The 27,496-nt window shown below is 38.0% G+C and overlaps 2 protein-coding genes across 2 annotated transcripts in view; one reads left to right on the forward strand and one right to left on the reverse strand.

The window, feature by feature from the left end:
• Window positions 1-1,894: 1,894 nt before the first annotated feature.
• On the reverse strand, window positions 1,895-11,203 carry LOC135473832 (peptidyl-glycine alpha-amidating monooxygenase-like). The gene is made up of 12 exons (XM_064753741.1): window positions 10,995-11,203; window positions 10,155-10,215; window positions 9,480-9,567; window positions 8,734-8,831; window positions 8,397-8,474; window positions 7,707-7,767; window positions 7,311-7,375; window positions 6,825-6,908; window positions 3,964-4,040; window positions 3,508-3,561; window positions 2,764-2,813; window positions 1,895-2,180 (listed from the first exon to the last, which is right to left on the reverse strand). The coding sequence occupies exons 1-12, from the start codon at window positions 11,133-11,135 to the stop codon at window positions 1,970-1,972; spliced, it is 1,068 nt and encodes a 355-aa protein (XP_064609811.1). The 5' UTR covers window positions 11,136-11,203; the 3' UTR covers window positions 1,895-1,969.
• A 2,463-nt stretch (window positions 11,204-13,666) lies between these two features.
• LOC135472373 (transient receptor potential-gamma protein-like) overlaps window positions 13,667-27,496 on the forward strand; it is a 158,761-nt gene continuing 144,931 nt past the window's right edge. Inside the window, exons 1-5 of the mRNA XM_064751846.1 lie at window positions 13,667-13,801; window positions 17,091-17,179; window positions 17,398-17,511; window positions 20,560-20,657; window positions 21,145-21,291. The gene's annotated coding sequence lies outside the window, so the exon portion shown is untranslated. The remainder of the gene's footprint in view (window positions 13,802-17,090; window positions 17,180-17,397; window positions 17,512-20,559; window positions 20,658-21,144; window positions 21,292-27,496) is intronic.

The raw sequence follows: 27,496 nt of genomic DNA on the forward strand, positions 1-27,496 counted from the left end.
TTTACAAGATTCTATTTGTGCTTTTTTATTATTTTTATTGCGCTCATTACTACGTATCTTATTATTTTTCACCATGCAACAGGGTGGTAGTTCCATAACATTTCACATGTTTTTTTTTTGTTTGTTGTTTTTTTTTTTTTTTTTTTTTTTTTGCTATTCTTACTTTTCCAGACCTCAAAATTTCCATCACAGTCGAATAAAACAAAACTCACAAAAACACCATGGGGTTTCCCCGGACAACAACTGACATTACATGGACACATTTGTTGACATTTTAGGATTAAATAAAACTTTGCAATTGGAACAGATCTTTATTAAATTTAACTGATAACTAGTATAAAGTGGTTGTAAACGGTTGAAACAACCTCCGCCTTAAAATACTAAATCTCCAAAGTGCTGGCAAAATTGGACTCCATCAGCCACCATGGTAAAGCGAGGCCATGCCACCAATGTGCCGCCGTCACTGAAGTATCATACCGAAGACAACATAAATTACACCTTCAGCCAATCACATACTGACACCGGGCCAGCCAGTCTTATTTCCTCACTTTAACCTCTCAGAGCTGAGCGCCAAGCCAGTCAGCATCAAGAATTATTTTTAGTCTTTGGTATGACCCGAACCAGGATTTTTCCCAGGTCTCCCGACTTTGAGACATTGCCCTATGAGGATAATTAATTATGGTCTCGATAAAGAGGTTCTATCAAAGCGGTCCTGCACAAGTCGCATCGGTGGTCAGCCACTCTCTGTTGTGAAGATAAAGCTTTTGATCAAGTTGCCGTATTTCTTCAACTTTTTTTTATACATCTGACATCTGTATAACAATTGTTAACCATAATGATCCTTCCAGGTCAATAATCGCAAGACTAACTATCGAGGCAACGTTCATCACAAATTATCCAAGGACTATGACAAGCAGATAGAGTTTAAAATAGGGTGGTTTTTTATCGATGCTGCATGGCAAGACGCATGGTATTGTTTAGCGTGTGATAAACGTCAGTATCCAAGTGGTGTAAAAAGATAGTTAATAAGCAGTCGGTAAGTATATGCATCCAATTAGGTTACGCTGTAATTGCAGGTTCATATATCTAATGTGACCAGTTCACTCTAGATGATGCATAAACAGCCCCAACAAACCGCAGCGAGGCGGAATTATAGGCACAGTTATAAAGCAAATCAAAGAGGAATTTGCGAACAGCTCCCCAAGTTATAATGTGATAAGAAATATAAGATATATATAAGAACACTTACGGGCAACTAGGACCGACCAACAGAGAGAATCATAGCAATAAAACCAAAGGTTTATGATGAATTTATTATCAAATAAAGATTTATTTATTTAATTGATTGGTGTTTTACACCGTCCTCAAGAATATTTCACTTATACGACTGCGGTCAAACAAACAAAAAGGTTCATTAAAAAATAAAGATGTACATAAAATGTATTTTAATGAATAAGGCCGAAACCCACTTTATTGTAGAGAATGACTTAACCACACGCGTACAAAACATCAAACTAACCAGAAAGAATAAATTATTATGGACCCTCTTCACACCACTCCAAATATGTACACTAATGGTTGTCAGATTTGTTTAAATAGTTAGTTCAGTGTGAAGGAGTGAATAACAAACTTACAATTACAAAAATTACAAGATTTGACGTCACAAAAAAGTTTTGAAAAAACTTATTCAGAATTACGAGCAGAACGCTTTGGGCTTGAATAACTGTTGATCACAAATAAAACCCTTTGCTGACTTGTACGTTCACTTAATTTCAGATTGTGCTTTACTATATCTTAATGTTCTGTCGAGACTTCCACTGTCCTCCTCCTTTTAAGTTTTGAATATATATATATATATATATATATATATATATATATATATATATATATATATATATATATATATATATATCGGTTTCTAACTTATTTATTCTAACGTTTTAAAGACATTTATATCATGGACGCACAATCAGTAATCGGCGGACCGGAAGAGGCCTGCTCGGGCCTGATCTGTGTTGCCGTCAGGTCGGGTCGAGTCTGCGGGGATATCCCGGAAGTGGTCCTCCCAGTGGTAGGTTTCTGCGTCCTGGCCGCAGTCCATGTGACGATACGATTGGTCTAACCCATAAGGAAAGGCGTAGTGGAGATACACGTTACACATCTCATCTTCATGCTGATACCTATACACATGAGAGAAAAAATTCAGTGGTTGTGTTTATAAGATATCTCAGGTTTATATGGTGACGCCTATTTAATTACCTACATTTAACGTAACACTTGGATTTTATTAAGATACCATGCAGTCTCTCAGTGTCTACGGATGCACTTTAAATGTTATGTTTATGATATATAATTCCGTCTTCAAGACATTGACCAGATAAATATGCCATCTTGGCGTGTGCATTTGTTTGATATTAATATAATTTTGGTGTATACACAGATTCAACAATCGAAAGCTAGGCATACAAGTGACCCTGAGAAACAACTTAACTTGAGACTCTCGTGTCAGGTTTTCTGAATTCGATGTTAAGTTCACATGGCCATCAACGACTGAGACCAACTCCTTATGTGTACATGTATCGTACTCCTTAAGACCAGCCAAGTTCAGTCGTGTCTTAAGTTTTAGTGTACACTGAATGTATACAACAAACAAATTTGAACTCATCTTCATTAAAATGCTTTCATCAGCAGTCAAAATTGTCTAAATTAGATTTTGTACATTTCATAGTTGTATTTATTTAAAGATCCTTGCACAAAACTCACCCAAATTTAACTTCTTTGTCTCCAGGATTCGAATAAAGACACCTTGAGGCCTGTAAATAAATCAAAGAACACTGAACAACCTGCCATTTTTGTGCCAAACTAATGATTTTTTTTTTTTTTTTTTTTTTTTTTACGCCGTAGTCAAGAATATTTCACTTATACGACGGCAGCCAGCATTATGGTGGGAGGAAACCGGGCAGAAACCGGGCGAAACCCACGACCATCCGCAGATTGTTGACAGACCTCCCCACGTACGGCCGGAGAGGAAGCCAGCATGAGCTGGACTTTAACACACAGCGACATCACTGGTGAGAGGCTCCTGGGTCATACCAAACAAGTCATAATCAAGCTACAGAAAACATGATCCATAAATTTAGCATTTGTATATTTGATTTGTGCTTAACATGTGCAACAACTTATACAAGTGACTATATATCAAGTTTATGGAGTTAGGAACCGGAGTGCCCTGAATGAATTAAAGTCTTTTCGTCCTTTATCCTAACTTAAAGCCACAGCTGAACTAGTGAGAGCTGGATTCGAACTTGTAACCTCTAAGGAAAAGGATCGGTCGGCTGGTGAGATCCAAAAGTCGTGTGAAAAAGATAGAGTTGACTATTCAGGCTTTCCAATTTAATTCTGAAAACATAACCCAAATAAGAATACAAGGTTGTTGCACTCGCTATAGTATTATAAGAAGAAAGTTTGAATTGACTTATCCCATATGTGCAGATCCGTCATACTAACCATAATGTCTCCAGTATTTACGTACATATTACGAGGCCAGACACTAAATCGGTACTGAAACACAATGTAGAATATTATCAATTTACACAAAATCAATGTATAAAAGCTTTCGCGACTCTAAAGGCATTTTAATGCAATTTTCTGTATATTAACGTCAACTTTCTGACGAATTTACCACACTGAGAACAAACTGGTCTAACGTTTAAAATGCCTAATATTTTATGCTGCAAGAACTAGAAATATGTCATGACTCCCGAAAAGACACGAGAAGATAAACCTGTTAACGCTCTCAGGTAGCAACATCAAATGTAGACCATATCATATTAACTCATATTTTCTTTTAGAGATGATTTGTTTTTCGGTAAACTCACTAGCTGAATTAAGCCTATTATTGAAAACACGTCTATAGAGAGCAGAGAATATCATGCAAACATCTCGACCTTGACGTGACCTCACCTCTGGATATGCTGGATTTCCTCGGCCTATTTCAATCCATTTTCCATCTTTAATGAGGTAACCCGACACACATTTACCTGAAACAGAACAGAACCAGATGATGAGTCAAGCTTTAACGCATTTCATTACAGTGCTTATAAAATAATTGGAATACAAGTTCTAACAAAAATTTTACATTCGTTTCTCTTGTTAGGAGAAGTAACTTACGGCTGGGTACCCGAGTGCCCTAAATATAAACCACCGACATTAGGCAAATAACTGACAGATGTTGCCACATGTGACGTGTAGGTGTGCATCATGGTGAGGGAAGTTGGTTATATATTTATACTTATATATACACAAGAGACCACTTATTTCACTTAGACGCCTAGAACATACTTTGCGTCTTTCCAGCATCATTGAAGACTGCTGAGTGCTTCTCTTTGCATGATTCCGTTCTATTTTCGTATTTTATATATCCGTTCTCTCTTAGCTCTTTGGTGGCTTTTTTGGGAATTGGCCTTGGAATCGACGGCGATTCTTTGACGGCTATTATACGAATGTCTGTTTCGACACATAGATCCAATGATAATGACATAAGGCCTTCTAAACAGCAAGATGAAATTCGTCTACCGTTTATTACCACAATGGCACCGACTGGGAATTGGGAAATATAAATGATTCCCTGGTGGTGACTAGAAGTGACCCAATACATTATATGTCCTAGCGCTTCGGAACTCAACTATCATAAGCATTCGGTAACAACATCAAAGGGTTAAACATTTATATGCGCACAACTGTATATCTAGCCTTAATTACTTTTGATCTCGAAATGTGTGTTTTAAATAATATCCTACTTCTCATGGCCAATCCTACTTCTCAGACCAACTGAACTATATCCGCCCGCAATTACACAGTTTGCTTAATGTGTGTTTCGGATTAGACCCATTAAAGCTTCAAACATTGCTCACCACAGATGTTACCACTCACAGTGGGTATGAATATGATGAGCCTGACTCAATAAGAATGTGTATGACTATGACTAGCCTTGCTCACCGCGGGTATGACTAGTCTGGCTCATCATGGGTATGACTAGTCTGGCTCACCACATGTATGACTAGTCTGGCTCACCACATGTATGACTAGTCTGGCTCATCATGGGTATGCCTAGTCTGGCTCACCATGGGTATGCTTAGTCTGGCTCACCACGGGTATGACTAGTCTGGCTCACCACGGGTATGACTAGTCTGGCTCATCATGGGTATTCCTAGTCTGGCTCATCATGGTATCACTGATCTGGCTCACCACGGGTATGACTAGTCTGGCTCATCATGGTACCACTGATCTGGCTCACCACGGGTATGACTAGTCTGGCTCATCATGGGTATGCCTAGTCTGTCTCACCATGGGTATGCTTAGCCTGGCTCACCACAGGTATGACTAGTCTGGCTCACCACAGGTATGACTAGTCTGGCTCACCACGGGTATGACTAGTTTGGCTCATCAGAGGTATGCCTAGTCTGGCTCATCATGGTATCACTGATCTGGCTCACCACGGATATGACTAGTCTGGATCATCATGGGTATGCCTAGTCTGGCTCACCATGGGTATGCTTAGTCTGGCTCACCACGGGTATGACTAGTCTGGCTCATCATGGTACCACTGATCTGGCTCACCACGGGTATGACTAGTCTGGATCATCATGGGTATGCCTAGTCTGGCTCACCATGGGTATGCTTAGTCTGGCTCACCACGGGTATGACTAGTCTGGCTCATCATGGTACCACTGATCTGGCTCACCACATGTATGACTAGTCTGGCTCATCATGGGTATGCTTAGTCTGGCTCACCACGGGTATGACTAGTCTGGCTCACCACGGGTATGACTACTCTGGCTCATCATGGGCATGCCTAGTCTGGCTCATCATGGTATCACTGATCTGGCTCACCACGGGTATGACTAGTCTGGCTCATCATTGTACCACTGATCTGGCTCACCACATGTATGACTAGTCTGGCTCATCAGGGGCATGCCTAGTCTGGCCCACCATGGTATCACTCATCTGGCTAACCATGGTATTACTGGTCTGGCTCACCATAGTATCACTGGTCTGGCTCACAATGACTCACCCAAAATATGACCATGACTCGTCCGGTTCACCATGTATTTGACTCTGACAAGTCTGGCTCTCCATGGGTATGACTATGACTTGTCAGACTCGCCATGGAAAGATCATGGCCAGTCTGACTCACAGTGGGTATGATTATGACTAGTATGGCACACCATGGATATGACCAGTGACACTACAGGGGTGGCTATGGCCTCTGGGATGTGAGAAATTGCATTTTCGCCTGGTCATACTAAAACATAAGCAGTCACGGATTGGTCTTGATATGAGATGTTGATTTTCCACACCGTTTGTAACAAGAGTTTACCATAAACCGATGTTAAGCTTACAGACCACGGGCGTAACAGTTAACGGGGAGGGGGGATAACGGTGCTCATAACGGTCGTGGGAATTTGCTCTTAGCGGCAGTTAGTTTTACTTACCGTGGTTATAAGCATAGGGAGAGTAGGTCAGCATTTGAATCGGTTGTTTATTTACCGAGATTGTGAGCATGGAGAGAGTAGACAAGTAGACGAATCGGTTGTTTACTTACCGCGGTCGTTAGCATGAAGAGAGTAGACAAGTAGACGAATCGGTTGTTTACTTATTGTGGTCGTGAGCATGGAGAGAGAAGACAAGTAGACGAATCGGTTGTTTGCTTACCGAGATTGTGAACATGGAGAGAGTAGACAAGTAGATGAATCGGTTGTTTACTTATTGTGGTCGTGAGCATGGAGAGAGAAGACAAGTAGACGAATCGGTTGTTTGCTTACCGAGATTGTGAGCATGGAGAGAGTAGGCAAGTAGACGAATCGGTTGAGGTCTTGTCCATGGGCAGCTGGAATCTGTTGTGTAATCTGGATATAAAAGGATTGTATGTTATCCTTCTATACTGAGGGATTTTTTAATCCCTGGGGTGAACTCGGGCATTTCGGACTCAACATGTATATGTACCAATGCGGCAGATGAAAAACATATACATGTATGAAATCCAAACTTTACAGTACGGTATTGCATTTTTAAGTTTTGCCTAATAATCATTTAGGCACCATGCAGTGACTTAAATTATATTTATAAAATTTGGATCGATAACTTGATTAATTTTTCTTTTGCATTTATACACTTAATTTCCTTTATATGGATACTTTTTCCAACTTTTGTCTTATTTTTATTCATATACAGAAGATTTCGATGAAGCATAATTAACAAACATACATGTATTTGGTCTCCCGAGAAATCACAGAGGTGAAATAACTTACTTTCCACTCCAGCTGGCAGTTTACCGTAGTTACCTAACACTAACTGTCCAACCTCGTATTGAGGCCTGGAAAAAAAGAGATATCAAAAACCTATGTAACGTCACAATTACCTACAATATGTCACATTCCATTGTTTTTCTTTTTCTTATCATTTTGAAATAGTTCTAAGACATTGCATTTCTTGGAAAACGTACACATTTCTTAGCAGATCGCTTTACACGCAAAATAACATTGCCTATAGCAAATATTAATATACATATATGTAAGATCAAAAGTACACAGTTCAATTGGAAACTGAATGAAGGTAGCTCTCTACCCCACACCCGATCAGTGATGACTCTGGTCGTTTTAGCTGCTATTAGATTCTTTTTTACTTGGTGACTCATCAGTCTTTACCTTGACCTTTGAACTGTCAATGTCATTCCACTTACAGGAACAGTGGCAGTTTCGATGTAATCTGAAAACGACAAGTAGGAATGTGCAGACAGCCAAGAAAAAGACATACATGCGAGATATACATGCCATTGTCTGAGGCGATTAAATAGAAATGAAACATGAACTTAAAATCTGTACCTTGTTCTTTCAAGCCAACACCTTTTTAAGCCAGGCGAACAAGAACTGTAGCACACAATAAAAAACACCGGCTTAACGTGCCACGCGTTACAGGAAGTCAACACCACGACAAAATTTTAAAATGCCGACAACGCAGACATCAGAATTCTGTACCAGTGAGACCTAATAAATTGATATTACTCTATATTTTGTCTTACCTAATTCTGCTGAGGCCATGAAACAAGCATGCGTTTAAGAGTCATTGCTATGTTTAAGTATTTACACAAAAATTAGAATAATATACCCTAACTAAGGTACACTTAATTGTCGGATATCAAGGGTTTCCTGCAAGCACACTGTCGCCTGGTTTTACCCTCCATGCTGTAATCATTTATATAGTAATAAATGAAGTGTACTTCTCGCTAATCAAGTAAACTATGACCTTTCACGTTACTAAGTCAACAGATATCTCTTTTATTTCTAAGTTTAAATGCTTCCAGCTCCGATTAAGGCCTAACTGATTATCATACTCACTGGCAAAGTCGTCTTTACGATGAACCTGTAAGACGATGTACTTGCCCCCGTATCGTCCACCAATGACAACACCAGTATCTTCAAAGCAAAGAGCAAATCAGAGTTATTTACTTTCAGTTATCACTAAAAGTTGTTTCAACTGCTGAGTGTATAAACCTTTTCAAATGTTCAATGCAAAGTACACCAGGTTCATCATGAAACTAAAAGGTGTTTTAAGACAATTTAAAATGCAAGCGTGATCATGCTGAATACTTACTGGATACAGTTGTTTTTGTTCATAAAGCGCTTCAGATGCACCCAATTTCTGAAGGGGATTCTAATGTTCACAATGACTCACCGGGTGGCAATATCCAGTCATTGGCACCACGACCCCACTCGTCTATTGGGTACCAAGACCCCATGTCGGCGCAGATATGATCATGGAGAGTGCAGTCCCTGTATGGGCAAAACAAGGTGATCAAGAAAGTTGGCACTAAACTGATAGTCCGAAAAACTTTGTATAAGCTAAAAAAACCGCACACTAGAGGAAAGAATCTAGATGATCAACTGAAGTGATTTAGATACATGATCATTACACATTTCCTGCAAATATATGGTTAACAAAGCAAGCTCAGACTCAATTCGTGTGTAGAAAAAGTCAAGTTTACTCGAAATTTATATCTCTTCTTAGATTAAGTAAATTTCTTTCTCATTAGTTTGTAAACATGTATGAAATGTTAGGTTGGAAAGTTGTAGTCAATATCACAATGCATGTATATGACAAATAACACTGGAAAACTTCTGCAGACACCAATGATTTTGATTCAGTTTATATCAACATTTGATAAATTGTTTGGAAATACCAAATAAGGAGAAGAAAATATACAGGCTGGACATTGAGATACGTGTATCTGAATAAGCTATGCGAAACAGGACGGACGTTGAATAGAGCTAATCTTCTACTTTGAGGTTGATATGGTGAGGCATCAAGCACACATAGTCGAAAGTTTCAATCCTGGATATAAATATAAAAACCTTTGCATACAAGTTATTTGCTTGTTTGAGCTCAATAAATTATTTGTCCAAAGTACCTGGGGCACTTACCAGTACGGCCCATCACTGTACGGCGCCCCGCACACATGCGCACTAAGATGATGAACGATGCCTTTCTGGTAAATCGCCCGAAATGCAACTATACGTTGGAACAAAAGAGAGAACAAGTATTTCGTTAATCAGTTTTCGGCCAGTATTCAAAATTGCGTCTATTTGTAGATCGGATTGATGATAAATGTATTAAGAGGCAATTGACCCATGCTTTGGCGTTAAATCAAAGTTAATGATATACGGCTCAACAGCCATAAAAAAATTTCCGAACTGGATCAAAAGAATTTATTTATTTATTTGTTTGGTGTTTTACGCCGTATGCAAGAATATTTCACTTACACGACGGCGGAAGACCAAAATGATAATTTACTTATAGATTTCACTATGACCTCAGCATACTCAAGGCCGTTTTCAAATTATATAGCTGTGTTCACGGCTTTAAGTGGTGAAAAAAGTAGTGCTTGGAGCAAACCACCGCCCTTCACCATGCATATGCCTGACAATCCTCTTAGATAAAGGCAGCTGTTGAAACAGCGAGAACTGGATTGGAACATGCGACCTTATAGTCTAGTCGAGAGAAAGACTGTCGCAGCGAGACAGCACTGTATTCGCTAACATGACCCCTTCACCAGGGATGAGCGACAATGATATGTTACAGACATTGCATGTCCTCACCGATGTATTCCTCCGCCCGTTCCATCTTCACCCCAGTACATACTTGCCACAATTTAGGGTTCTGTGAAAAGAGAAGGTACACTGTTAACGTGATTATTTATGTATCTGGGCCTGTGGCCTACACACGAACATACATACAGGCACAGCTGGCCTGCATAAGGCAATGGGGCATTTGGTCTAATGGCCAGATCTTCAAAGTATAGTCTGTATCTAAATAGAGGATCTCCAACTCGTGATCCTGTAGTATAAAATTTACGAAAACGAAAATTTAAAAACTTTTGTTTCGAACCTCTTGTCTCCAGTTTAATAAATCTGATACTACGGGGTCATGAGTTTGGAGATTCTGTTTATGCCATAAATGAAGAATCGAAAAAAGTACAAGATTATGCCTCAAATCAGTGAGAATATTTTGTCTTCTTTCTCTGCTTGCACAAGCGCGCGCAGTTGTGCGGGGGAATTTAAATATGTGACGTCAGTCATTCGTGCTCAGACCCAAGTACAACATTTATACGCAAGATTAAATATACATCACATACGATATTTATCCCACCCCCTTCATCCCATGTCCTGGGTCACATTTATGGGATAAATAAAATTACCGCATGTTACTTTTGGATTTGGTATATCTCGCACAGACATCACTGATGATATAAATTTCCTTTCATTTTACAAATAAATTTAACCTGATGTTTCTTCTTCTAATGTGGAACCTATAAGATATTTTCGTATTAGCGATATATTTGAGCAAAAGTCTTAAATTCTTGCTTCAGATTAGTTAACATTGTAAAGAGGTCAATTATTTCAACAGAAGTTTGGGCGGTATTGATGAAATACCCTTACCTCTTTCAGTACTTGATGAGATAGCGTGATATTGATGTCATACTGGTCATCATCCAGCCGTTCGTTTGATGGCGCCGCTTGAGTGGTTTGGCTTATAGCTCCGAATATACAAACACTAATTAAAAACGTATAAATAAACATGATAATTGATCTACAGCACACCACAGAAACAGTTGAATCTCAAACTCCTAAACCACGTCTGAATTAAATCTGTTCTACAGCCTCAGGATATAGTCTTTGTTATTATCATGTGATATCCGTGTTATATTACTCCGCAGGATTGTCACTGACATGGCTGGAATGGTAGCCAATCGCGTTCAGTTGCACGCCGGGGACCCTGAAATACGAGCACATCTGAAAGATGATATGCGGGCCTATTTATGAAGGTACTGACCACTGCGACATAGGAAATTTCTTACGCTTTGTCAGTGAAATACTAGACCAATGTCACTTCTACTAAATGCGTCAATTAAGTTATTAAATTGAAATATAAAGTCGGTCGGCCATGTCAATAAGGGGTGAAGTTTCGCGGATGTGAAATTCCTACAACGCATCGATGTATGGTCCATTTTGAGAATATTTTTTGTGGTTACGTTGTTGTAAATATAATATTCAAACAATGAATTCCTATATACACTGTAAATTGGTCATTCTTTTTAAAATCGTATGAACTGTTCGAAGTGCATAGTTCTGCATTCCAAATGCATACTGAAAAACATTCTAAAATAAAATCCTTTTGCGCCGTAAATTTATACGAAACCCGGCTTCATGACGAACCGGAATACATCTTATTCTATTAGGTGGTTGTGTATGGTTTGCTGTTTGTTAATTGTTCACAGCCCAGCTAAACAATAGCGAAGACAACATAGTCATATGGACTTTACCCCGAGTACCCGGAGCTTGATTATCTCAAAATACTTTAAATAAATCGATAAATAATCAATGAACGATAGATCAAAAATTTAAATTATTACGAAATAAAAATGTTAAGTATTTTATTTTGCAGTACAAACTCAAGTTTGATCTCATGGAATATACCCTCCATTAAACGCAAAATGTCGCAGCTCTCAATGTGTTATGGGGTGAATCGTGAGACTGGGGATGGGTGTGGGTGTGGGGTACTGTGGGGACGCTTGTTTGATATTTATACAGTACAACACACGAGATGTTGAATTAACCCAAACGAAAGGCAGGTACTTGTTGAGATTCCCTACCCCCTCCCCCCACCCCCACCCCCGTCCGATCTGTGCTGAGGCTTTATTGGTGACAACAGATGGATGGCCCTGATAACTTGCCTTCCATCTACATGGTTTACACATTAATCTCGATCTGTGTGTGAACATTTTCACATGTGAGCTCCAAGGGCCTAAAGGCGGCCCCTGGACCCTCGCGTAATATTTACCCTAATGTGCCTCATCACACACCATTTGCCTCATCACACACCACCACCAGCACCTACTTTCAATTCCTTCCGAAGTCACTGATGTAGGTCCCCTAGATTGAAATTTTTTCGCCACGAACTTTGACGTGGGCCTATAGGCGTATACAGACGGATAGAACTATTTTCTCGACGTCTCCATCACTCTTGTCTGCGGTCCATTGTTTTGTACATGAACTTACAAACTTACACGGTGAACTATCAGACAAGAAAGCTATAGATCTGTTATTCACTTAACATATTTTCAAAATCTGTTGAAGACAGCAATCAAGGCTGCTTCTGTCAGTCACGACAAGCTTCGTCCATTGATTAGATATGGTATCCCGATTGAGCTATAATGGACAATCGATCGTTTTGGCCACATCAACCCTTCCAGAGAGTCTGAATCAATGTGTTGAAACAGACATTCGTATAGCAGCCGTCAACTAAAAAGGACGTTCCGCGTCAATAATCGCTCGGCCAATTCCCAACAGGACGTTTAACACTGTCAAAGAACAAAGAAAGTATAAAAAGTACGGAAATAAGAGGGAATCGTACAGAGAAGCAGTCAAATTTTAAGAAAGATGTAAGGTAAGGTGATGTAGGAAAGACGCAAGGTATGTTGTAGACGATTGAGTGAAATCCGTATTCAAACCGTGTAGGCATACTTTGCTAGAATATAAGTTGTCGATAATAAAATATTTATCTCAGTTGCGCTTAGATTGCAATTGTTCATATATCCAAAGCTGCCATCTAATTCAACATGATGAATATACAGCCGCTACCCGCGGGTTAAGCTGAATTAGACTCAATCATGAAGCAGAGCGCCAGAGAATCTGTCCACATTTACTTACAAGAGAATTATACTCGTTGTAAACCTTAAGAAACTTGGAGTGAAGGCGTTTGATGGAATAACCTTGACACACTAGCTTTTGCAGTATTAGCTCGTTGATTCAAATCGTCACGGAACACCTAGGACATAACAAATGCTTAAAGGCGAGGTATGTACCCTCCGTATATATATATGCAGGCCCCTTTGGTATACCGGTATCGCTGTCCAAGTAACGATAATTTACGTTTTCAAGGGACGTAAATCCATTGGCTTTTCGTACAGAGTAAGGCCCCTTTTATGCACCTCTCCATTGTGTGTGTGTTAGACGGCGGGAAAGTTTGCCAACAACATTGGATTGGGTTTAGTTGTTTGAGAACTCGATGTTGAAGTTGCTTCATTCATCTCTTTCCTGTTTGACGGATACACCTCCCACACGTCATCACACAGACAGAAAGATGTAAAACCGGTAAATTTGTGGACAAAAGCCTTGTCAATGAAAATGTCATAAGACGGTAACGCAGTGTTATCAAAGAAAAAAATCTTGGCCATTACGCATCTGTGAGTAGCTAAATTAACATTTGATTTAAGCGATATCAATAAAATCTTATATCATATGTATCGATATCACTTGTATATAATATCACTTGTATTACTATGTCTCCGAAAACGCTGCATAGTCTGCAGCTTAAAATCGCTGACCAAGGTGATACGGCCCTGACTTCTTTGATGGCTGACGCTGCTAATACAGGCATTTTCTCTCAGCCTTTCTTTTATAGCAATGTAGAGGGAACAGTCATTTCGATTGAAACCAAAAGAAACACTATTATAGATATCATTAACTCGTTTATCACGAGTAATAAATTATTTATCAGTTTTAATAAACGAAATAGTTGTATTGATAAATCACTACCATCTACCAATATCGCTAATTCTTTTACTTATCAGTGTCAATAATTTTTTAATAAGTGTTAATTTGGTCCCCCATAACGCATGTCCAAGGAATCCCACATGTTGAACTAACATCCCCTATGTTTACAATTCGAACTTCCAGTGGGGTGATGGATCACAAAAATGTTATCCCTGCCAACATTCTCTTTACTACCAATCAAATCCTTTCAGAGAATGTTAGCTGGGATAAATTTTTTGCGGCCCATCGCCCAGCTAGAAATTAAAATTCAAACATGGTGGACATTACTTTGACTTATTTGATTCAAAAGTCTGAATGGTTTGATTACTGTTGATAGATGGGTTGCCAATGCTGGCTTTGATACATTTGCGTTTTGGGTGTTTAAGCAAATGTTAAGTACATGTTTGTTTCGAACTGTTGTTTTAATGAGATTTTCCTCGTGGATATAGGTTAGACCCAATCTGGGGACTATGTAAGTACACTCAGCTAGCATGGGGCTGTGAATACATATGATACCTGTCTAGCTCAGATCCATCGGTTGAGGGTAATTTTTACCATTAGTATGGCTATCATCTCATTAATTCAACCGTTGAACCATGATTCAACCATGATTGACATGTATATGTTTGCTATATACAAAACTCTACCATATGTCTTTACTAATGGCAAACTCCATGCCTTTTAATCAATATGTCAAACAAGATGTGGGTTCTATCCTATTTGTAGACAGAAAACTTTCATGACTTCCTGCTTTTATTGTTCTCAGAGATTTTGTTTGCCGAAGAAGCATTCTTATACCGTCAAGTTTGCTGGTCACTGCTTGTCTTCCACCAATCTGACTTAAATATACATGAAAAGAAACTGTAAAAGCATGATCATGGTTTTATGGGAAATGAAGAAAGTTATGCCACAAAAAAAATCATTTTGAGACATATTTTCAGTTTTCACATTCTCACTGTAGGAGAGTGCAGAGAGGATGTTCCATTTAAATGATTGGTAATGAGAGAAGAATGACAGATGTACTTGTACATTAGGAGAAGGTGTGTGGTCATGAATAGCATGCCCAACTATCATCAACCTGTAAGGAATTTCAGTCAGACAGGAGTAACGGGAGATTGCCACATCAGTAGAGGTATACATTCACTTAATTTGTAATCAATGTAGGGAACTTCCTGTTTAGCTTTCTGGTGAACATTGTCGTATTACTCTATTGCTTCCATGTTGATGTTGTGAAACTTACAGAGACCTTTGTTGTTGTCATGAGCCGGTGATTTTGAGCACCAATGACTGTTACCATCATCCATCTGGAGTCAGAACTTGTTTGAAATCCCAGAGTCAAAATCACTGGTCATCTTTACTCATCATGTAGTTTTCCCAGGCAGCCATAATTTTGAACGATTTACACAGTTGAATAATAACAGGAAACAGTTTTTGACACGACCAGATGCTGTCTAGTCATGTGATTATAAATGGCTGCCTCCTGGAATCACCAAGATGTGATTTCTTTCTGTCAGCTGACTTTTTGGTTGAAAATTGCCTTGCCAGGTGTGTCTACAGCAGTTGCCTGGTAACTAGGTCTTAATTACTGTCAGGCGTGTATAGTGCCCCAGCCTCTATCATGATACAACAACTAGCTAGAGATTATTAAAAAGACTTTACATTAAATCTGTATCATGTTTACTCATATGAATTTTTTTATAATGTCTAAAATAATTAGATTTTTATTTGGCTGATATCTTCAGCACAGTGCAATCATTCGGTAGCCTCTCACCATTGTTGTTGTTGTGAGTTCAAGTCCAGCTCATGCTGGCTTCCTCACCAGTTACACACGGAAAAGTCTGTCAGCAATCTGTGGATGGTCACATGTTTCCGCCCACTGTAACGTTTTCCGCTGTGGTATAAGTAAAATATTCTCACGTATGGCGCATAACACCAATCCAATAAATAAGTAAATACATTTATCGATCTGATTGATGTTACAGAAACAATGTACACATGTCATAATATACTGGACAAATCTCCTGACTTGAATCAATGTCAAAAGCACCAGTGGCTCGATTTGAACCGACTACCTCATTGTCAGGAACTATACTGATCATTAATGTGGCAAGTTAAGAAAAGTTTTAAATTGACCATGCATGCATAGCACCAACTCAGATATGGAGACAAAATAAGGAAAAGCAATTACAGGATATAAAAGGCTGTCTTTAATGATTTTGGAGGTTAATGTAGAGAGAATCTGAGCTGAGCCCATACAAGGTGTTGTATACAAGTACTTTAAGCTGACCTAATGTGACATGAAATCACCCAGGAAATATGCAAAATATTACAGTGAGCCAGTAGGCCAAGGTGTCCTGCTAGTGTACATGTATATCACGTGCAGTGGTAACTATAACATGTAGTCTGAAATATGAAAAACACATATATAGGTACTACACAGGCTCAGCCAGAAATTTACCCATGCACTAAATATTGTATTCTATGAAACGCAAGGTTGGGTGGCTGGGCAAACAAATCGTGCAAAACTTTTAAAACTTCCAATGCGCATAGTTTTGTGGACACAACTTTTGGAAATGACCATAAAGACTAGACCTCATTTCTTGCTGCAGCTGGACAAAGGACCATAAAAGAGGATGTGGGGTGATGGGGACATTTCCGGCCAGCCGACTGGTACATTTACCGGTCTCCCAGTATGTTGTCACCCATAGAAACACAAAAACAAGTATATACATGTAGCTAGTACATGAAAGATAATTAAGACGGAGAATATCCCTGTACATACATTTATTAGTGTAATTATTAATAAAGAGCTGCATATCTCACTCAAGAATCTTCTTCTCAATTGAATGATTTGGATGTTTATTGATCAAAGCAATTTGAGGTGGAAAGTATGGGGCTCTAGTCAGAAAGAAAGCATTGATTTATTTATTCTATTTTCAGAGGTAAATGAGGCCTTTGGAAAACTTCAATACATGGATGGCAGGGTCAAGAGCCTTCATCAGCGGTGTGCCTGAGATGTCTTTGTCAGTGTAAGCATTCTTTTCTCCATTACTGATTTGCATTAAGGGAGTTAGGAACCCATAGTAGAGATGGTGGTCTATATCTTCTCAGTATTTATTGCTGATCTGCTTTTTTAGTGGAGATTTGAGCTGTTCATCAATACACTTCGCATCCAGAACAGCTATTTAATACTTAGCCATGTTGCAAACATCAAAGGGGCTCTTAACTACTTTTTTTTTACCTACAGGTATATATAATGTTTCTTCATTGAAGACTGTTCAGCTTACAAAAGGAACACAGAAAGATCAAACATAAAGCAAACAATTAAAACAGGATATACAGGCATAGAGTATGTGAATGGGTAAGATAAATTTTATAAAATGTGTAACTTACTTATGGACACAGTTTTAGGTCATTACATGTATTTAACATGTTTTACATGTCAGAGGTACCTTTGTAAGTCTTGCATGTGTTTCCAGTCCATTCATGCACTATTAGTTACATGGTCACTCAGTGGTAGGATACACACATGTATGGTGTTAATAATATGAAGGCTACTGACACCATATATTTTTGTATCCTGTCACTGAGTAACTATGTACCGAAGTTATCCTGCAATTTATCACTTGTTGTATAATGTGGGGATGTTATAGTTGACTGAACCTCTATTATGACGCCATATTGCTGAGCTCAGATTGGAACATTCATAAAACAAAATGTTTTTTTTTTTTTACATCATCTGCGTGTGAAATATCAAACTGTAATAACAAAAGTGATTTCTAACATGGAATAACACTTTTATCAGTGGAGGACATTTTGACATTTCACTGATGTATAAATAATAAATATTGATAATTGTACAGAGGATAAACATGTGTATTACATGCTAGCTGCTTGGGCTGCACTGTACACTAACATATGTACATTATGAAATCCTGGACCGTGCATGTGTAACATACCTTATTCCTATAAGGTTTTGTTTTGTTTTGTTTTGTTTTTGCCTGTCTAATGGCAACTTTTAAGGCAATTAATACACCTTAACATATATTTGTTATGGCTTTAATTTATGATTTAAAAGATTTGTTTTTCAGTTTAGACAGAGGAATATTCTCAAAATATGTTTTTAAAAAAAAAATATTTGAACATGATAAGCGTTGATATGATATACTCTATTTCATCTAAACTTTAGCATTTTTCAAGTGACACATCTTGCTTGATTCAGATCGATTCATTCCAATTATGGGGAACCGGCGGATGGTCGTGGGTTTCCCCCGGGTTCTGCCCGGTTTCCACCCACCATAATGCTGGCCTTCGTCGTATAAGAGAAATATTCTTGAGCACGGCGTAAAACTCCAATCAACTAAATAAATAAATAAATTCCCCTTATGGGGTGCTTAAGAGTTGTTTGAGAAGCCTGATTAGTTTCTTATCAGAAAAAACTTAAGTGTTGGCATCAGAAGTATCAATTTTAGCTTCTGAGTGTGCATTTTTATATATTAAGCTCTAAATGAAATACATTATGCTTTTTTTGCAGGCTATTATGGATTTTAGTTGATCTCTTATCTGTGTACAATCCTGATCTACATAACTTATTTTTTGTGATTAATCGTGATAGACTTTGGATTAATCCTTTTCCAGCCTCTCTGCAAAGAGGAGGTGGAGCAATATGTACTAGGAACCTGTCTGTGGCGGTATGACTTTGGCTAGCCATCAGTTTTATGACTTTGCCAAAGGCTAGATTTATTGTTCCATTATGGAATTACAGATTTTAAGGGATTCACTAAATAGTACACATGCTGTAGCCCAGTGCTGCTCATCTATTAGTTTGTAATAGCCTTTGAAGGCAATAGAAGCCTGGACATAGTTATTAAGTTGTTGTTGGCGACATAACTGGCAAATTTCCTAGATACCTACTCTCATTAAAATTTACCATGTAATCTTTACATGACAGTTTTGTCCTGTACAAAACAGTTTGCACACATCGGAGTACTGTTAACATGGCAGTTTTGTCCTGTACAAAACAGTTTGCACACGTCAGAGTACTGTTAACATGGCAGTTTTGTCCTGTACAAAACAGTTTGCACACATCGGAGTACTGTTAACATGGCAGTTTTGTCCTGTACAAAACAGTTTGCCCCTGTCAAAGTATTGTGAACATGGCAGTTTTGTCCTGTACAAAACAGTTTGCCCCTGTCAGAGTACTGTTAACATGGCAGTTTTGTCCTGTACAAAACAGTTTGCACACATCGGAGTACTGTTAACATGGCAGTTTTGTCCTGTACAAAACAGTTTGCCCCTGTCAGAGTACTGTTAACATGGCAGTTTTGTCCTGTAAAAAACAGTTTGCCCCTGTCAGAGTACTGTTAACATGGCAGTTTTGTCCTGTACAAAACAGTTTGCCCCTGTCAGAGTACTGTTAACATGGCAGTTTTGTCCTGTACAAAACAGTTTGCCCCTGTCAGAGTACTGTTAACATGGCAGTTTTGTCCTGTACAAAACAGTTTGCACACGTCAGAGTACTGTTAACATGGCAGTTTTGTCCTGTAAAAAACAGTTTGCACACGTCAGAGTACTGTGAACATGGCAGTTTTGTCCTGTACAAAACAGTTTGCACACATCGGAGTACTGTTAACATGGCAGTTTTGTCCCGTACAAAACAGTTTGCACACATCAGAGTACTGTTTGGTTCAGGAGACAATGTCTTTGCCCTTCTGCTAATTTCCAGGCTTCTACTACTAAACGGAATTATTATATAAATAACACCATCAAGCCTTTCACATACAGCTTTGTGCAAAACAAACCAGTTTATATTGCTTGATTTTTTTCTTTTTTTTTCTTTGTTTGGTCTTTGATTTTTTTCATCTTTCATTAATTTTGTGAGAAATCTAATGGCATCTAAATTCTGTGTAATCTGTTAAGATTGTCTTAGCTCTGGTCCTGTACTGACTGCACAAGAACATTTTATTTTTATTCAGTGATTGGTTGCAATATTGTACGGTGACATAAGGGCAACTGTGGAAAAAAACAGTAGTTTCAAGTCGGCAACCAATCTTTCCAATGTTCTGACCAAAACAGTTCATTCCAGAGTCATTTTTTATTTTATTTTCTCTTTTTTTTGAAATCTCTTTGGTATTTGGGCGCCGACTTTGACACCCATTGTCAGAGCTGCCTATGAGAATTGGCTATATTGATCAGTGGCTGACAGTGCATAGTCTGGAAGGACGAGAGTAGCTGGAAGCACAGCTTGCCTCTCTAATTCACTGCCTCGTGGCTGACGTTGAAACCCTCCCTGACTTGCTCTATTGCTTCCTCATGCAGTCAGAACAGTCTTGGGACAGGATGGTCATGCTAGTGAGAAGGGCTGCTATAAACAGTCAATTGTTGTGGTAATCTTGTGATTTTACTTCAGTGGTCTGACATTGGCTCCCTGCTGGTGGACGTATATACTCTGAGAGTGCAACACTTTACCCTGGATTTTACCAGACCCATCAGAGTTGTGGAGAACTGGTAGGCATTTACAGTTAATACAGAGATTTTAAAAGACTTTCAAGAATTTTGATTTTTATATTATATGCTCAGAGCCAAATTGTGTTAATTATCAAATTTGTTATTTTTTAGCCTGATTTTATGAAATATGTGTAGGTCATGGACCAGCTATAGTGGATTCTAATAGATAATGTAGTGTTCTGATTGGGAAATCCTTGAACAGGTGCTTTATGTATGTAACCTTGAGAACTTAATAGAACCCAAGAAATTACGTGCCATCCAAGTTTTTGTAATAAATGTGTACATGTCGGCTCCTAGCTATGCTTACATGTACACTGTAGTTTGGGAATCACAATGTTTGTGTGTGTGTGTTGGGGGTGGGGTAGCCATTTATCAGTTAGCTGGAGTTAATTTGGAGTCATTTTATTTGTTCCGAGTCGATGGTGGGTGGTTGTAGTCAAGACATGAACTACATGGTATTTTGGTAACCTTTCATCTTTTTTTCCAGAAGTGTGTCGTACAGTGCAATATGTAGATAGCTGCACAATTCCCCAGTTGAACTGAAATTCCCCAAGGAGGCAAATTTTACAAGAAAACCCATTGTTGGTGGACATCGAATTAAGCTTTGAGCAGTCATCCTCATGGTCAAGATGAGGTCAGTTGTATTGTTATTCAGTATTTGGATGTATTATTTATACATTGTATGGTTATGTAGAATGAAAGCAGCAGTTCTCTTAAACTAGATCGCTCATTGTGCTTAGTGAAGTACAGGGTCTTGTGTAATACTGCATTCACTGTTTGTGTGGATGAAAATGAGCCAAAGCCTAGTATATCTCTATGCTGTGGTTATGTATGTCTGTTTGTTTGTCCACCTGTGAGTCATTTTCAGTGATCAGTTACAAATTGGCCAAAAAATCACCAACTTTGGATACATACAGATAAATTGTATGTGTGAGTAAATTTTGAACGCCTGTTTAAATATGCCTCCGGTTACAGCAATTTATGAAATTATATATGTACCCCCTTTTTGCACTTTTTCCACATGACATAATATATGTGCATGTGGATGCTTGCATTTTACCTTTATAGATGAGAAGGTGGAAAAGCCAACTTTTTATGATTGTAGTATGGCCAGTGGATTAGACGATCCCCTTAATGAGAGAGAGAGATCCAGTTTTTTCTTTCTGTCATTCCTTTAACTTTTAAAACTTCCAAATTAGTAATTTTCCTAATTTCATGGTTTGTCCCTCCATCCATAGGGGGAAAGGTGAAGTACCTATGGGCCCATTGTCATTACAATGTGAATAGGTGGGTTAATTATCAAATCAGCTTTCCTCCCACCATAATGCTGGCCGCCATTGTATAAGGGAAATATTCTTGAGTATGGCGTAAAACACCATTCAGATAAAGAAATGAAATCAAATCAACTTGATCATCATCTAATATGCAATATATTCCACAGAGGTATACATGTCTAGTAGCATAGACATAAAATATTAGCATAATGGAAATGAACTGGCACAAGAATGTTGAAAACAACATTACACCCCAAGTAAACAAGCAAACTGATTGTTGTGGATTTATGGCTCTCTATGGATAAGGAAAAACCTGATTCTGATATGCAGAGAAACTACAAAAAATGCTGGAGCCAATTTGCTGAGTGAGAACCGATCTCGCAGGAGAAATGTCCCATTTATTGTCAATCCTAAGCAACCAGCACTGGTACTTGGATTCTGCTTGCTACCATTTGTGTTTTTCTGTATTCTATAGCTGATGATGGATAGATCCTGTTTTTCTGTATGCTATAGCTGATGATGGATAGATCCTGTTTTTCTGTATGCTATAGCTGACGATGATAGATCCTGTTTTTCTGTATTGTATAGCTGATGATGATAGATCCTGTTTTTCTGTATGCTATAGCTGATGATGATAGATCCTGTTTTTCTGTATTCTATAGCTGACGATGATAGATCCTGTTTTTCTGTATTCTATAGCTGACGATGATAGATCCTGTTTTTCTGTATGCTATAGCTGATGATGATAGATCCTGTTTTTCTGTATTCTATAGCTGATGATGGATAGATCCTGTTTTTCTGTATTCTATAGCTGACGATGATAGATCCTGTTTTTCTGTATGCTATAGCTGACAATGATAGATCCTGTTTTTCAGTATTCTATAGCTGACAATGATAGATCCTGTTTTTCTGTATTCTATAGCTGACGATGATAGATCCTGTTTTTCTGTATTCTATAGCTGACAATGATAGATCCTGTTTTTCTGTATTCTATAGCTGATGGTGATAAATCCTGTTTTTCTGTATTCTATAGCTGACAATGATAGATCCTGTTTTTCTGTATTCTATAGCTGATGATGATAGATCCTGTTTTTCTGTATTCCATAGCTGATGATGGATAGATCCTGTTTTTCTGTATTCTATAGCTGATGATGGATAGATCCTGTTTTTCTGTATGCTATAGCTGATAATGATAGATCCTGTTTTTCTGTATTCTATTGCTGACGATGATAGATCCTGTTTTTCTGTATTCTATTGCTGATGATGATAGATCCTGTTTTTCTGTGTGCTATAGCTGACAATGATAGATCCTGTTTTTCTGTATTCTATAGCTGATGACGGATAGATCCTGTTTTTCTGTATTCTATAGCTGATGATGGATAGATCCTGTTTTTCTGTATTCCATAGCTGATGATGGATAGATCCTGTTTTTCTGTATGCTATAGCTGATGATGATAGATCCTGTTTTTCTGTATTCTATAGCTGATGATGGATAGATCCTGTTTTTCTGTATTCTATAGCTGATGATGATAGATCCTGTTTTTCTGTATTCTATAGCTGACGATGATAGATCCTGTTTTTCTGTATTCTATAGCTGATGATGGATAGATCCTGTTTTTCTGTATTCTATAGCTGATGATGGATAGATCCTGTTTTTCTGTATGCTATAGCTGATGATGATAGATCCTGTTTTTCTGTATTCTATAGCTGGCGATGATAGATCCTGTTTTTCTGTATTCTATAGCTGATGATGGATAGATCCTGTTTTTCTGTATTCTATAGCTGATGATGGATAGATCCTGTTTTTCTGTATTCTATAGCTGATGATGGATAGATCCTTTTTTTCTGTATGCTATAGCTGATGATGATAGATCCTGTTTTTCTGTATTCTATAGCTGACGATGATAGATCCTGTTTTTCTGTATTCTATAGCTGACGTAATAGATCCTGTTTTTCTGTATTCTATAGCTGACGATGATAGATCCTGTTTTTCTGTATTCTATAGCTGACGATGATAGATCCTGTTTTTCTGTATTCTATAGCTGGCGATGATAGATCCTGTTTTTCTGTATTCTATAGCTGATGATGGATAGATCCTGTTTTTCTGTATCTATAGCTGACGATGATAGATCCTGTTTTTCTGTATTCTATAGCTGATGATGGATAGATCCTGTTTTTCTGTATTCTATTGCTGACGATGATAGATCCTGTTTTTCTGTACATTCTGATCATGAGAATTCACAATCTGTTGAGTGAATTTGATTTTCCATCATTTTGCCACAGAACATTGCAATAATCTAATATGAAGTTGAACTGTATTGCTGCCTTCTGCCATAGAAATGATCAAATTTAAGCTATGTCAAGAGCACCCTTGTATTGAACAGTTTACATATCTATGTGTATGCATGGTAAATGTAATTTGGTGCATCTCCGCTGTGGACAGAAATCCAAATTTTTTCTTTAGGCAGATAAATCAAGCTCAGAATAATGTTCAGCACATCTGGACTCTTACGTCACGTGTTGTTATCGCCCCATAATGAGGCAATTCCACGCCATCCTGGTGCCAAACAGGAACCACTTTTCTGGATAAAAGGACCTTGTGCATGGATGCATGTGTGGGCCTACTATTATGTGAACAGTTAAAGTAGTGTTATGTAATGTGTCAGTTTTGAATATTTGTGTTATAGCTGTCCATACATTCTATTATTTCAAGATATTTCCACATAACTGGATTGGTGCCAAAGTGCTGTCATCGCCATAACATCTTCAGGATTTTATGCAGGGCATTTATTGCGAATTCATCAAAGTGATTGTGGGTCAAAAGTTTGTGATTGCAGATGATTAACATTTTGTTGTTATTGCATATACAGGGCAGTTTGTATAAACTGGTCATGCCTCAGACCAAGAAAAAAGTTAACAAAAATGTCTGTCTCTACAACAACTAAACAACAACAAAATTGATTGTCCCATGGAATAAAAAAATGGTACTGATTTACTAATGTAATAACTCAAGTTATTAAAGCGTTCTGTTTTATTAGATAAAAAATAGGATCATAGATACATACACGATTAAATCGCAAAATGAAAAAGCTATTTAAATTAGCTCTACGAAATTTGGATTATGTGCAAAGTGCATTAAGATGAACTTGATTACAAGGTAGACTGGAAACCCATGTCTTTATTCTCAATATAGACTTGTTGTCAGTGTTGTCAATTTTCACTGTATAAAAAATGGTGAAACTGTCAGTTGTGGGAATCAAAAGGGGTACTCAATTATTCAGCTAGGTCAAGACCTGATGGTAACCAGTCATTAATTCATTCATTCCAGCATTTCATTGGTGGATCAGGCAAAGTATGATAAAGTGGTACATACATGTATCTACATATACGTAAAAAACAAATTTTAATGCACACTATTTCCGGATGTAGCTGGAGGAACTTGTTCTTCCACACTTTTCTTATATGTGCAAACTTTGAAAAAGTGTTTCTGATCGAGCTGCACAGAATGTTCATTTTACAATTTTGATTTTTATTTTACAAATATAATATAAGTGTAGACCAGTTTTTGTTAAGTGACGTGTGTACATACATTTGATATAGTCAGAAATTCATGATCTTGTATTTTGTTTATACCCTAATTCTTCAACCTTTTTAACCGGCTGTGCGACTTTTGTTTCAAACATGAGAGGCAACTGTGGGGTGGTAGAGGAAGAATTTTCTCAGTTTATGAGCTTAGATCTGTAATAACACAAAATAATCTGTTGAGCATCATTTTCATAATAATTGTATGCATAAATTCCACACAAAAAAATGGCTTTAGTGGTAGAAAAGGTTGAAGTTTTACAGCTTAGTGGAGGCGTAAGTGGAGGCGTTGTGGAGATTCCATTGGGCTTCATGCTGAATACAACCTGTCAACCTGTTCTCTTTAAAATGTTTAACAAGCAGAGAAATGCCAGTAGCATCAACTCTGTTGTGATCATGAAACAGGAAGTCTGTCTACAAACATGATGTGATTGGTAGCAGCTGAGTGGTAAAGACTTGTTCTTCATCATTGTTAGACGACTCGAGTACGTATATCTTTACTATCTCTACAGATTGCCTCTCTTTGAGCCTTTACTAATTCCGTCCATCAGGCAATGCTCCAGAGCTCTGCTGGACTCTGCCGTCTGCAGTCTACTGTCCTTCCATCCATCATCATTCATGGCACGACAAATGATTGCAATTTTCTTGTGAAGATGATTGTAATTTAGGCCTCGCACATTCCCAGACTACCACACTACCAAAACATAAGTGCAGCTCTATACATATATGTATGCCAGCCTGCCTTAAGTGTGTTCAGCTGGCACAGGGTTTGATAGTGGCACGCCAACGATTTATTATCGTTAAATGAATTTGGAAATACTTTCCATTGTTTTTTCCATATAGCTTTGCCAGAGTTACACTCCAGTAGAATTTCTATATGTGGTTTTTATCACATATTTGCCTGTGGTGTTGAAAAATCACAATCTAATACCCTCCAAAGAGAGCCAATTAGGTAAAAACCTTGTTGTTTAGAGGATCAGTCGAGACCTTTCAGCTACACATTAAAAGGTTCAAGAACTTAAAGCGTACGTTGTTGTTGACAGTGGTATAACGGTTGTCTTAGTCATGAAAATCAATGTAGAAATTACTCCGTTTGGCAAAATTAGTGTTATCTAATAGGGTGTGTGTAAAGATTGTGTCAGTGTCTTGAATAAAATATGTTTCAGTCATGTAATGGCTGCATTCCTTTATTTACCTTTAATTTAGTTTGATAGGCTAATTACCCTAATTCCTCAACCTGTTCGCCTATGAAAGAGCAAATTTCAGTGCAATTTATGCACATTTTTAATTTGATTTTGGGGACAAAACTACATTGGTTGGGTTGGACAATTTCAGGACTTCACAAAAAGTACAACTTTATCAGCCTACACAGAATAATGCCTTCAGAATATGCTTCAATAAACACCTTGCCACCCTGTGAAAAGGTTGAAGATGTACAGTAGTACATTACTAGGTTATCATTGATGGAGTATAAATGCGACTGCATGCAGCATTGTCAGAGTTTTGTTATGCCCTGACACTGGCTCATCCATCCAATGTATAGTTGTCTCCAAAATCAAATTCAAAGTGTGCATGAATTGCACTGAAAGTTGATCTTTCATATGTGAAATGGTTGAGGAATAAGGGTATATGTATTGTAAAGGTATGGCCATCTTATAATACTCATTTATTTCTATTTTATTTTATTATATTATTTTTTTTGTTTTTTTTGGGGGGGGGGGGGTTTACCTCATGTAACTGATGCAGTCATAGACTAGTCAGCTTGTGTTTTCTGCGACATGTAGCTTCCCTGTGAACATGTATGATCTATTCCTGAGGTTTTATTTTTTATATGCCATCTCAGTAGAAAATGACAATATTTTATGCATCAACATTTGGGTTTAACTTTCAAGGGATTACTGTAGAGGATGACTTTTTATAGTTGTGTTGGAGTATAATTGAGTAAGGATAAAGGGTTGAGAGAAAAAGAGCTATCTAAGGACC

Source organism: Liolophura sinensis, chromosome 8 (assembly GCF_032854445.1).
Source record: "Liolophura sinensis isolate JHLJ2023 chromosome 8, CUHK_Ljap_v2, whole genome shotgun sequence".
Lineage (NCBI taxonomy): Eukaryota > Metazoa > Mollusca > Polyplacophora > Chitonida > Chitonidae > Liolophura > Liolophura sinensis.

Coding starts and splice junctions, on each gene's coding strand:
- LOC135473832 (XM_064753741.1), bottom strand. CDS start 11,135: ATGTTTATTTATACGTTTTTAATTAGTGTTTGTATATTCGGAGCTATA. Junction 3,562..3,963: donor GAAATCCAGCATATCCAGAG/GTGAGGTCACGT, acceptor ATTGTGTTTCAG/TACCGATTTAGTGTCTGGCC. Junction 2,814..3,507: donor TAAATACTGGAGACATTATG/GTTAGTATGACG, acceptor ATTTATTTACAG/GCCTCAAGGTGTCTTTATTC.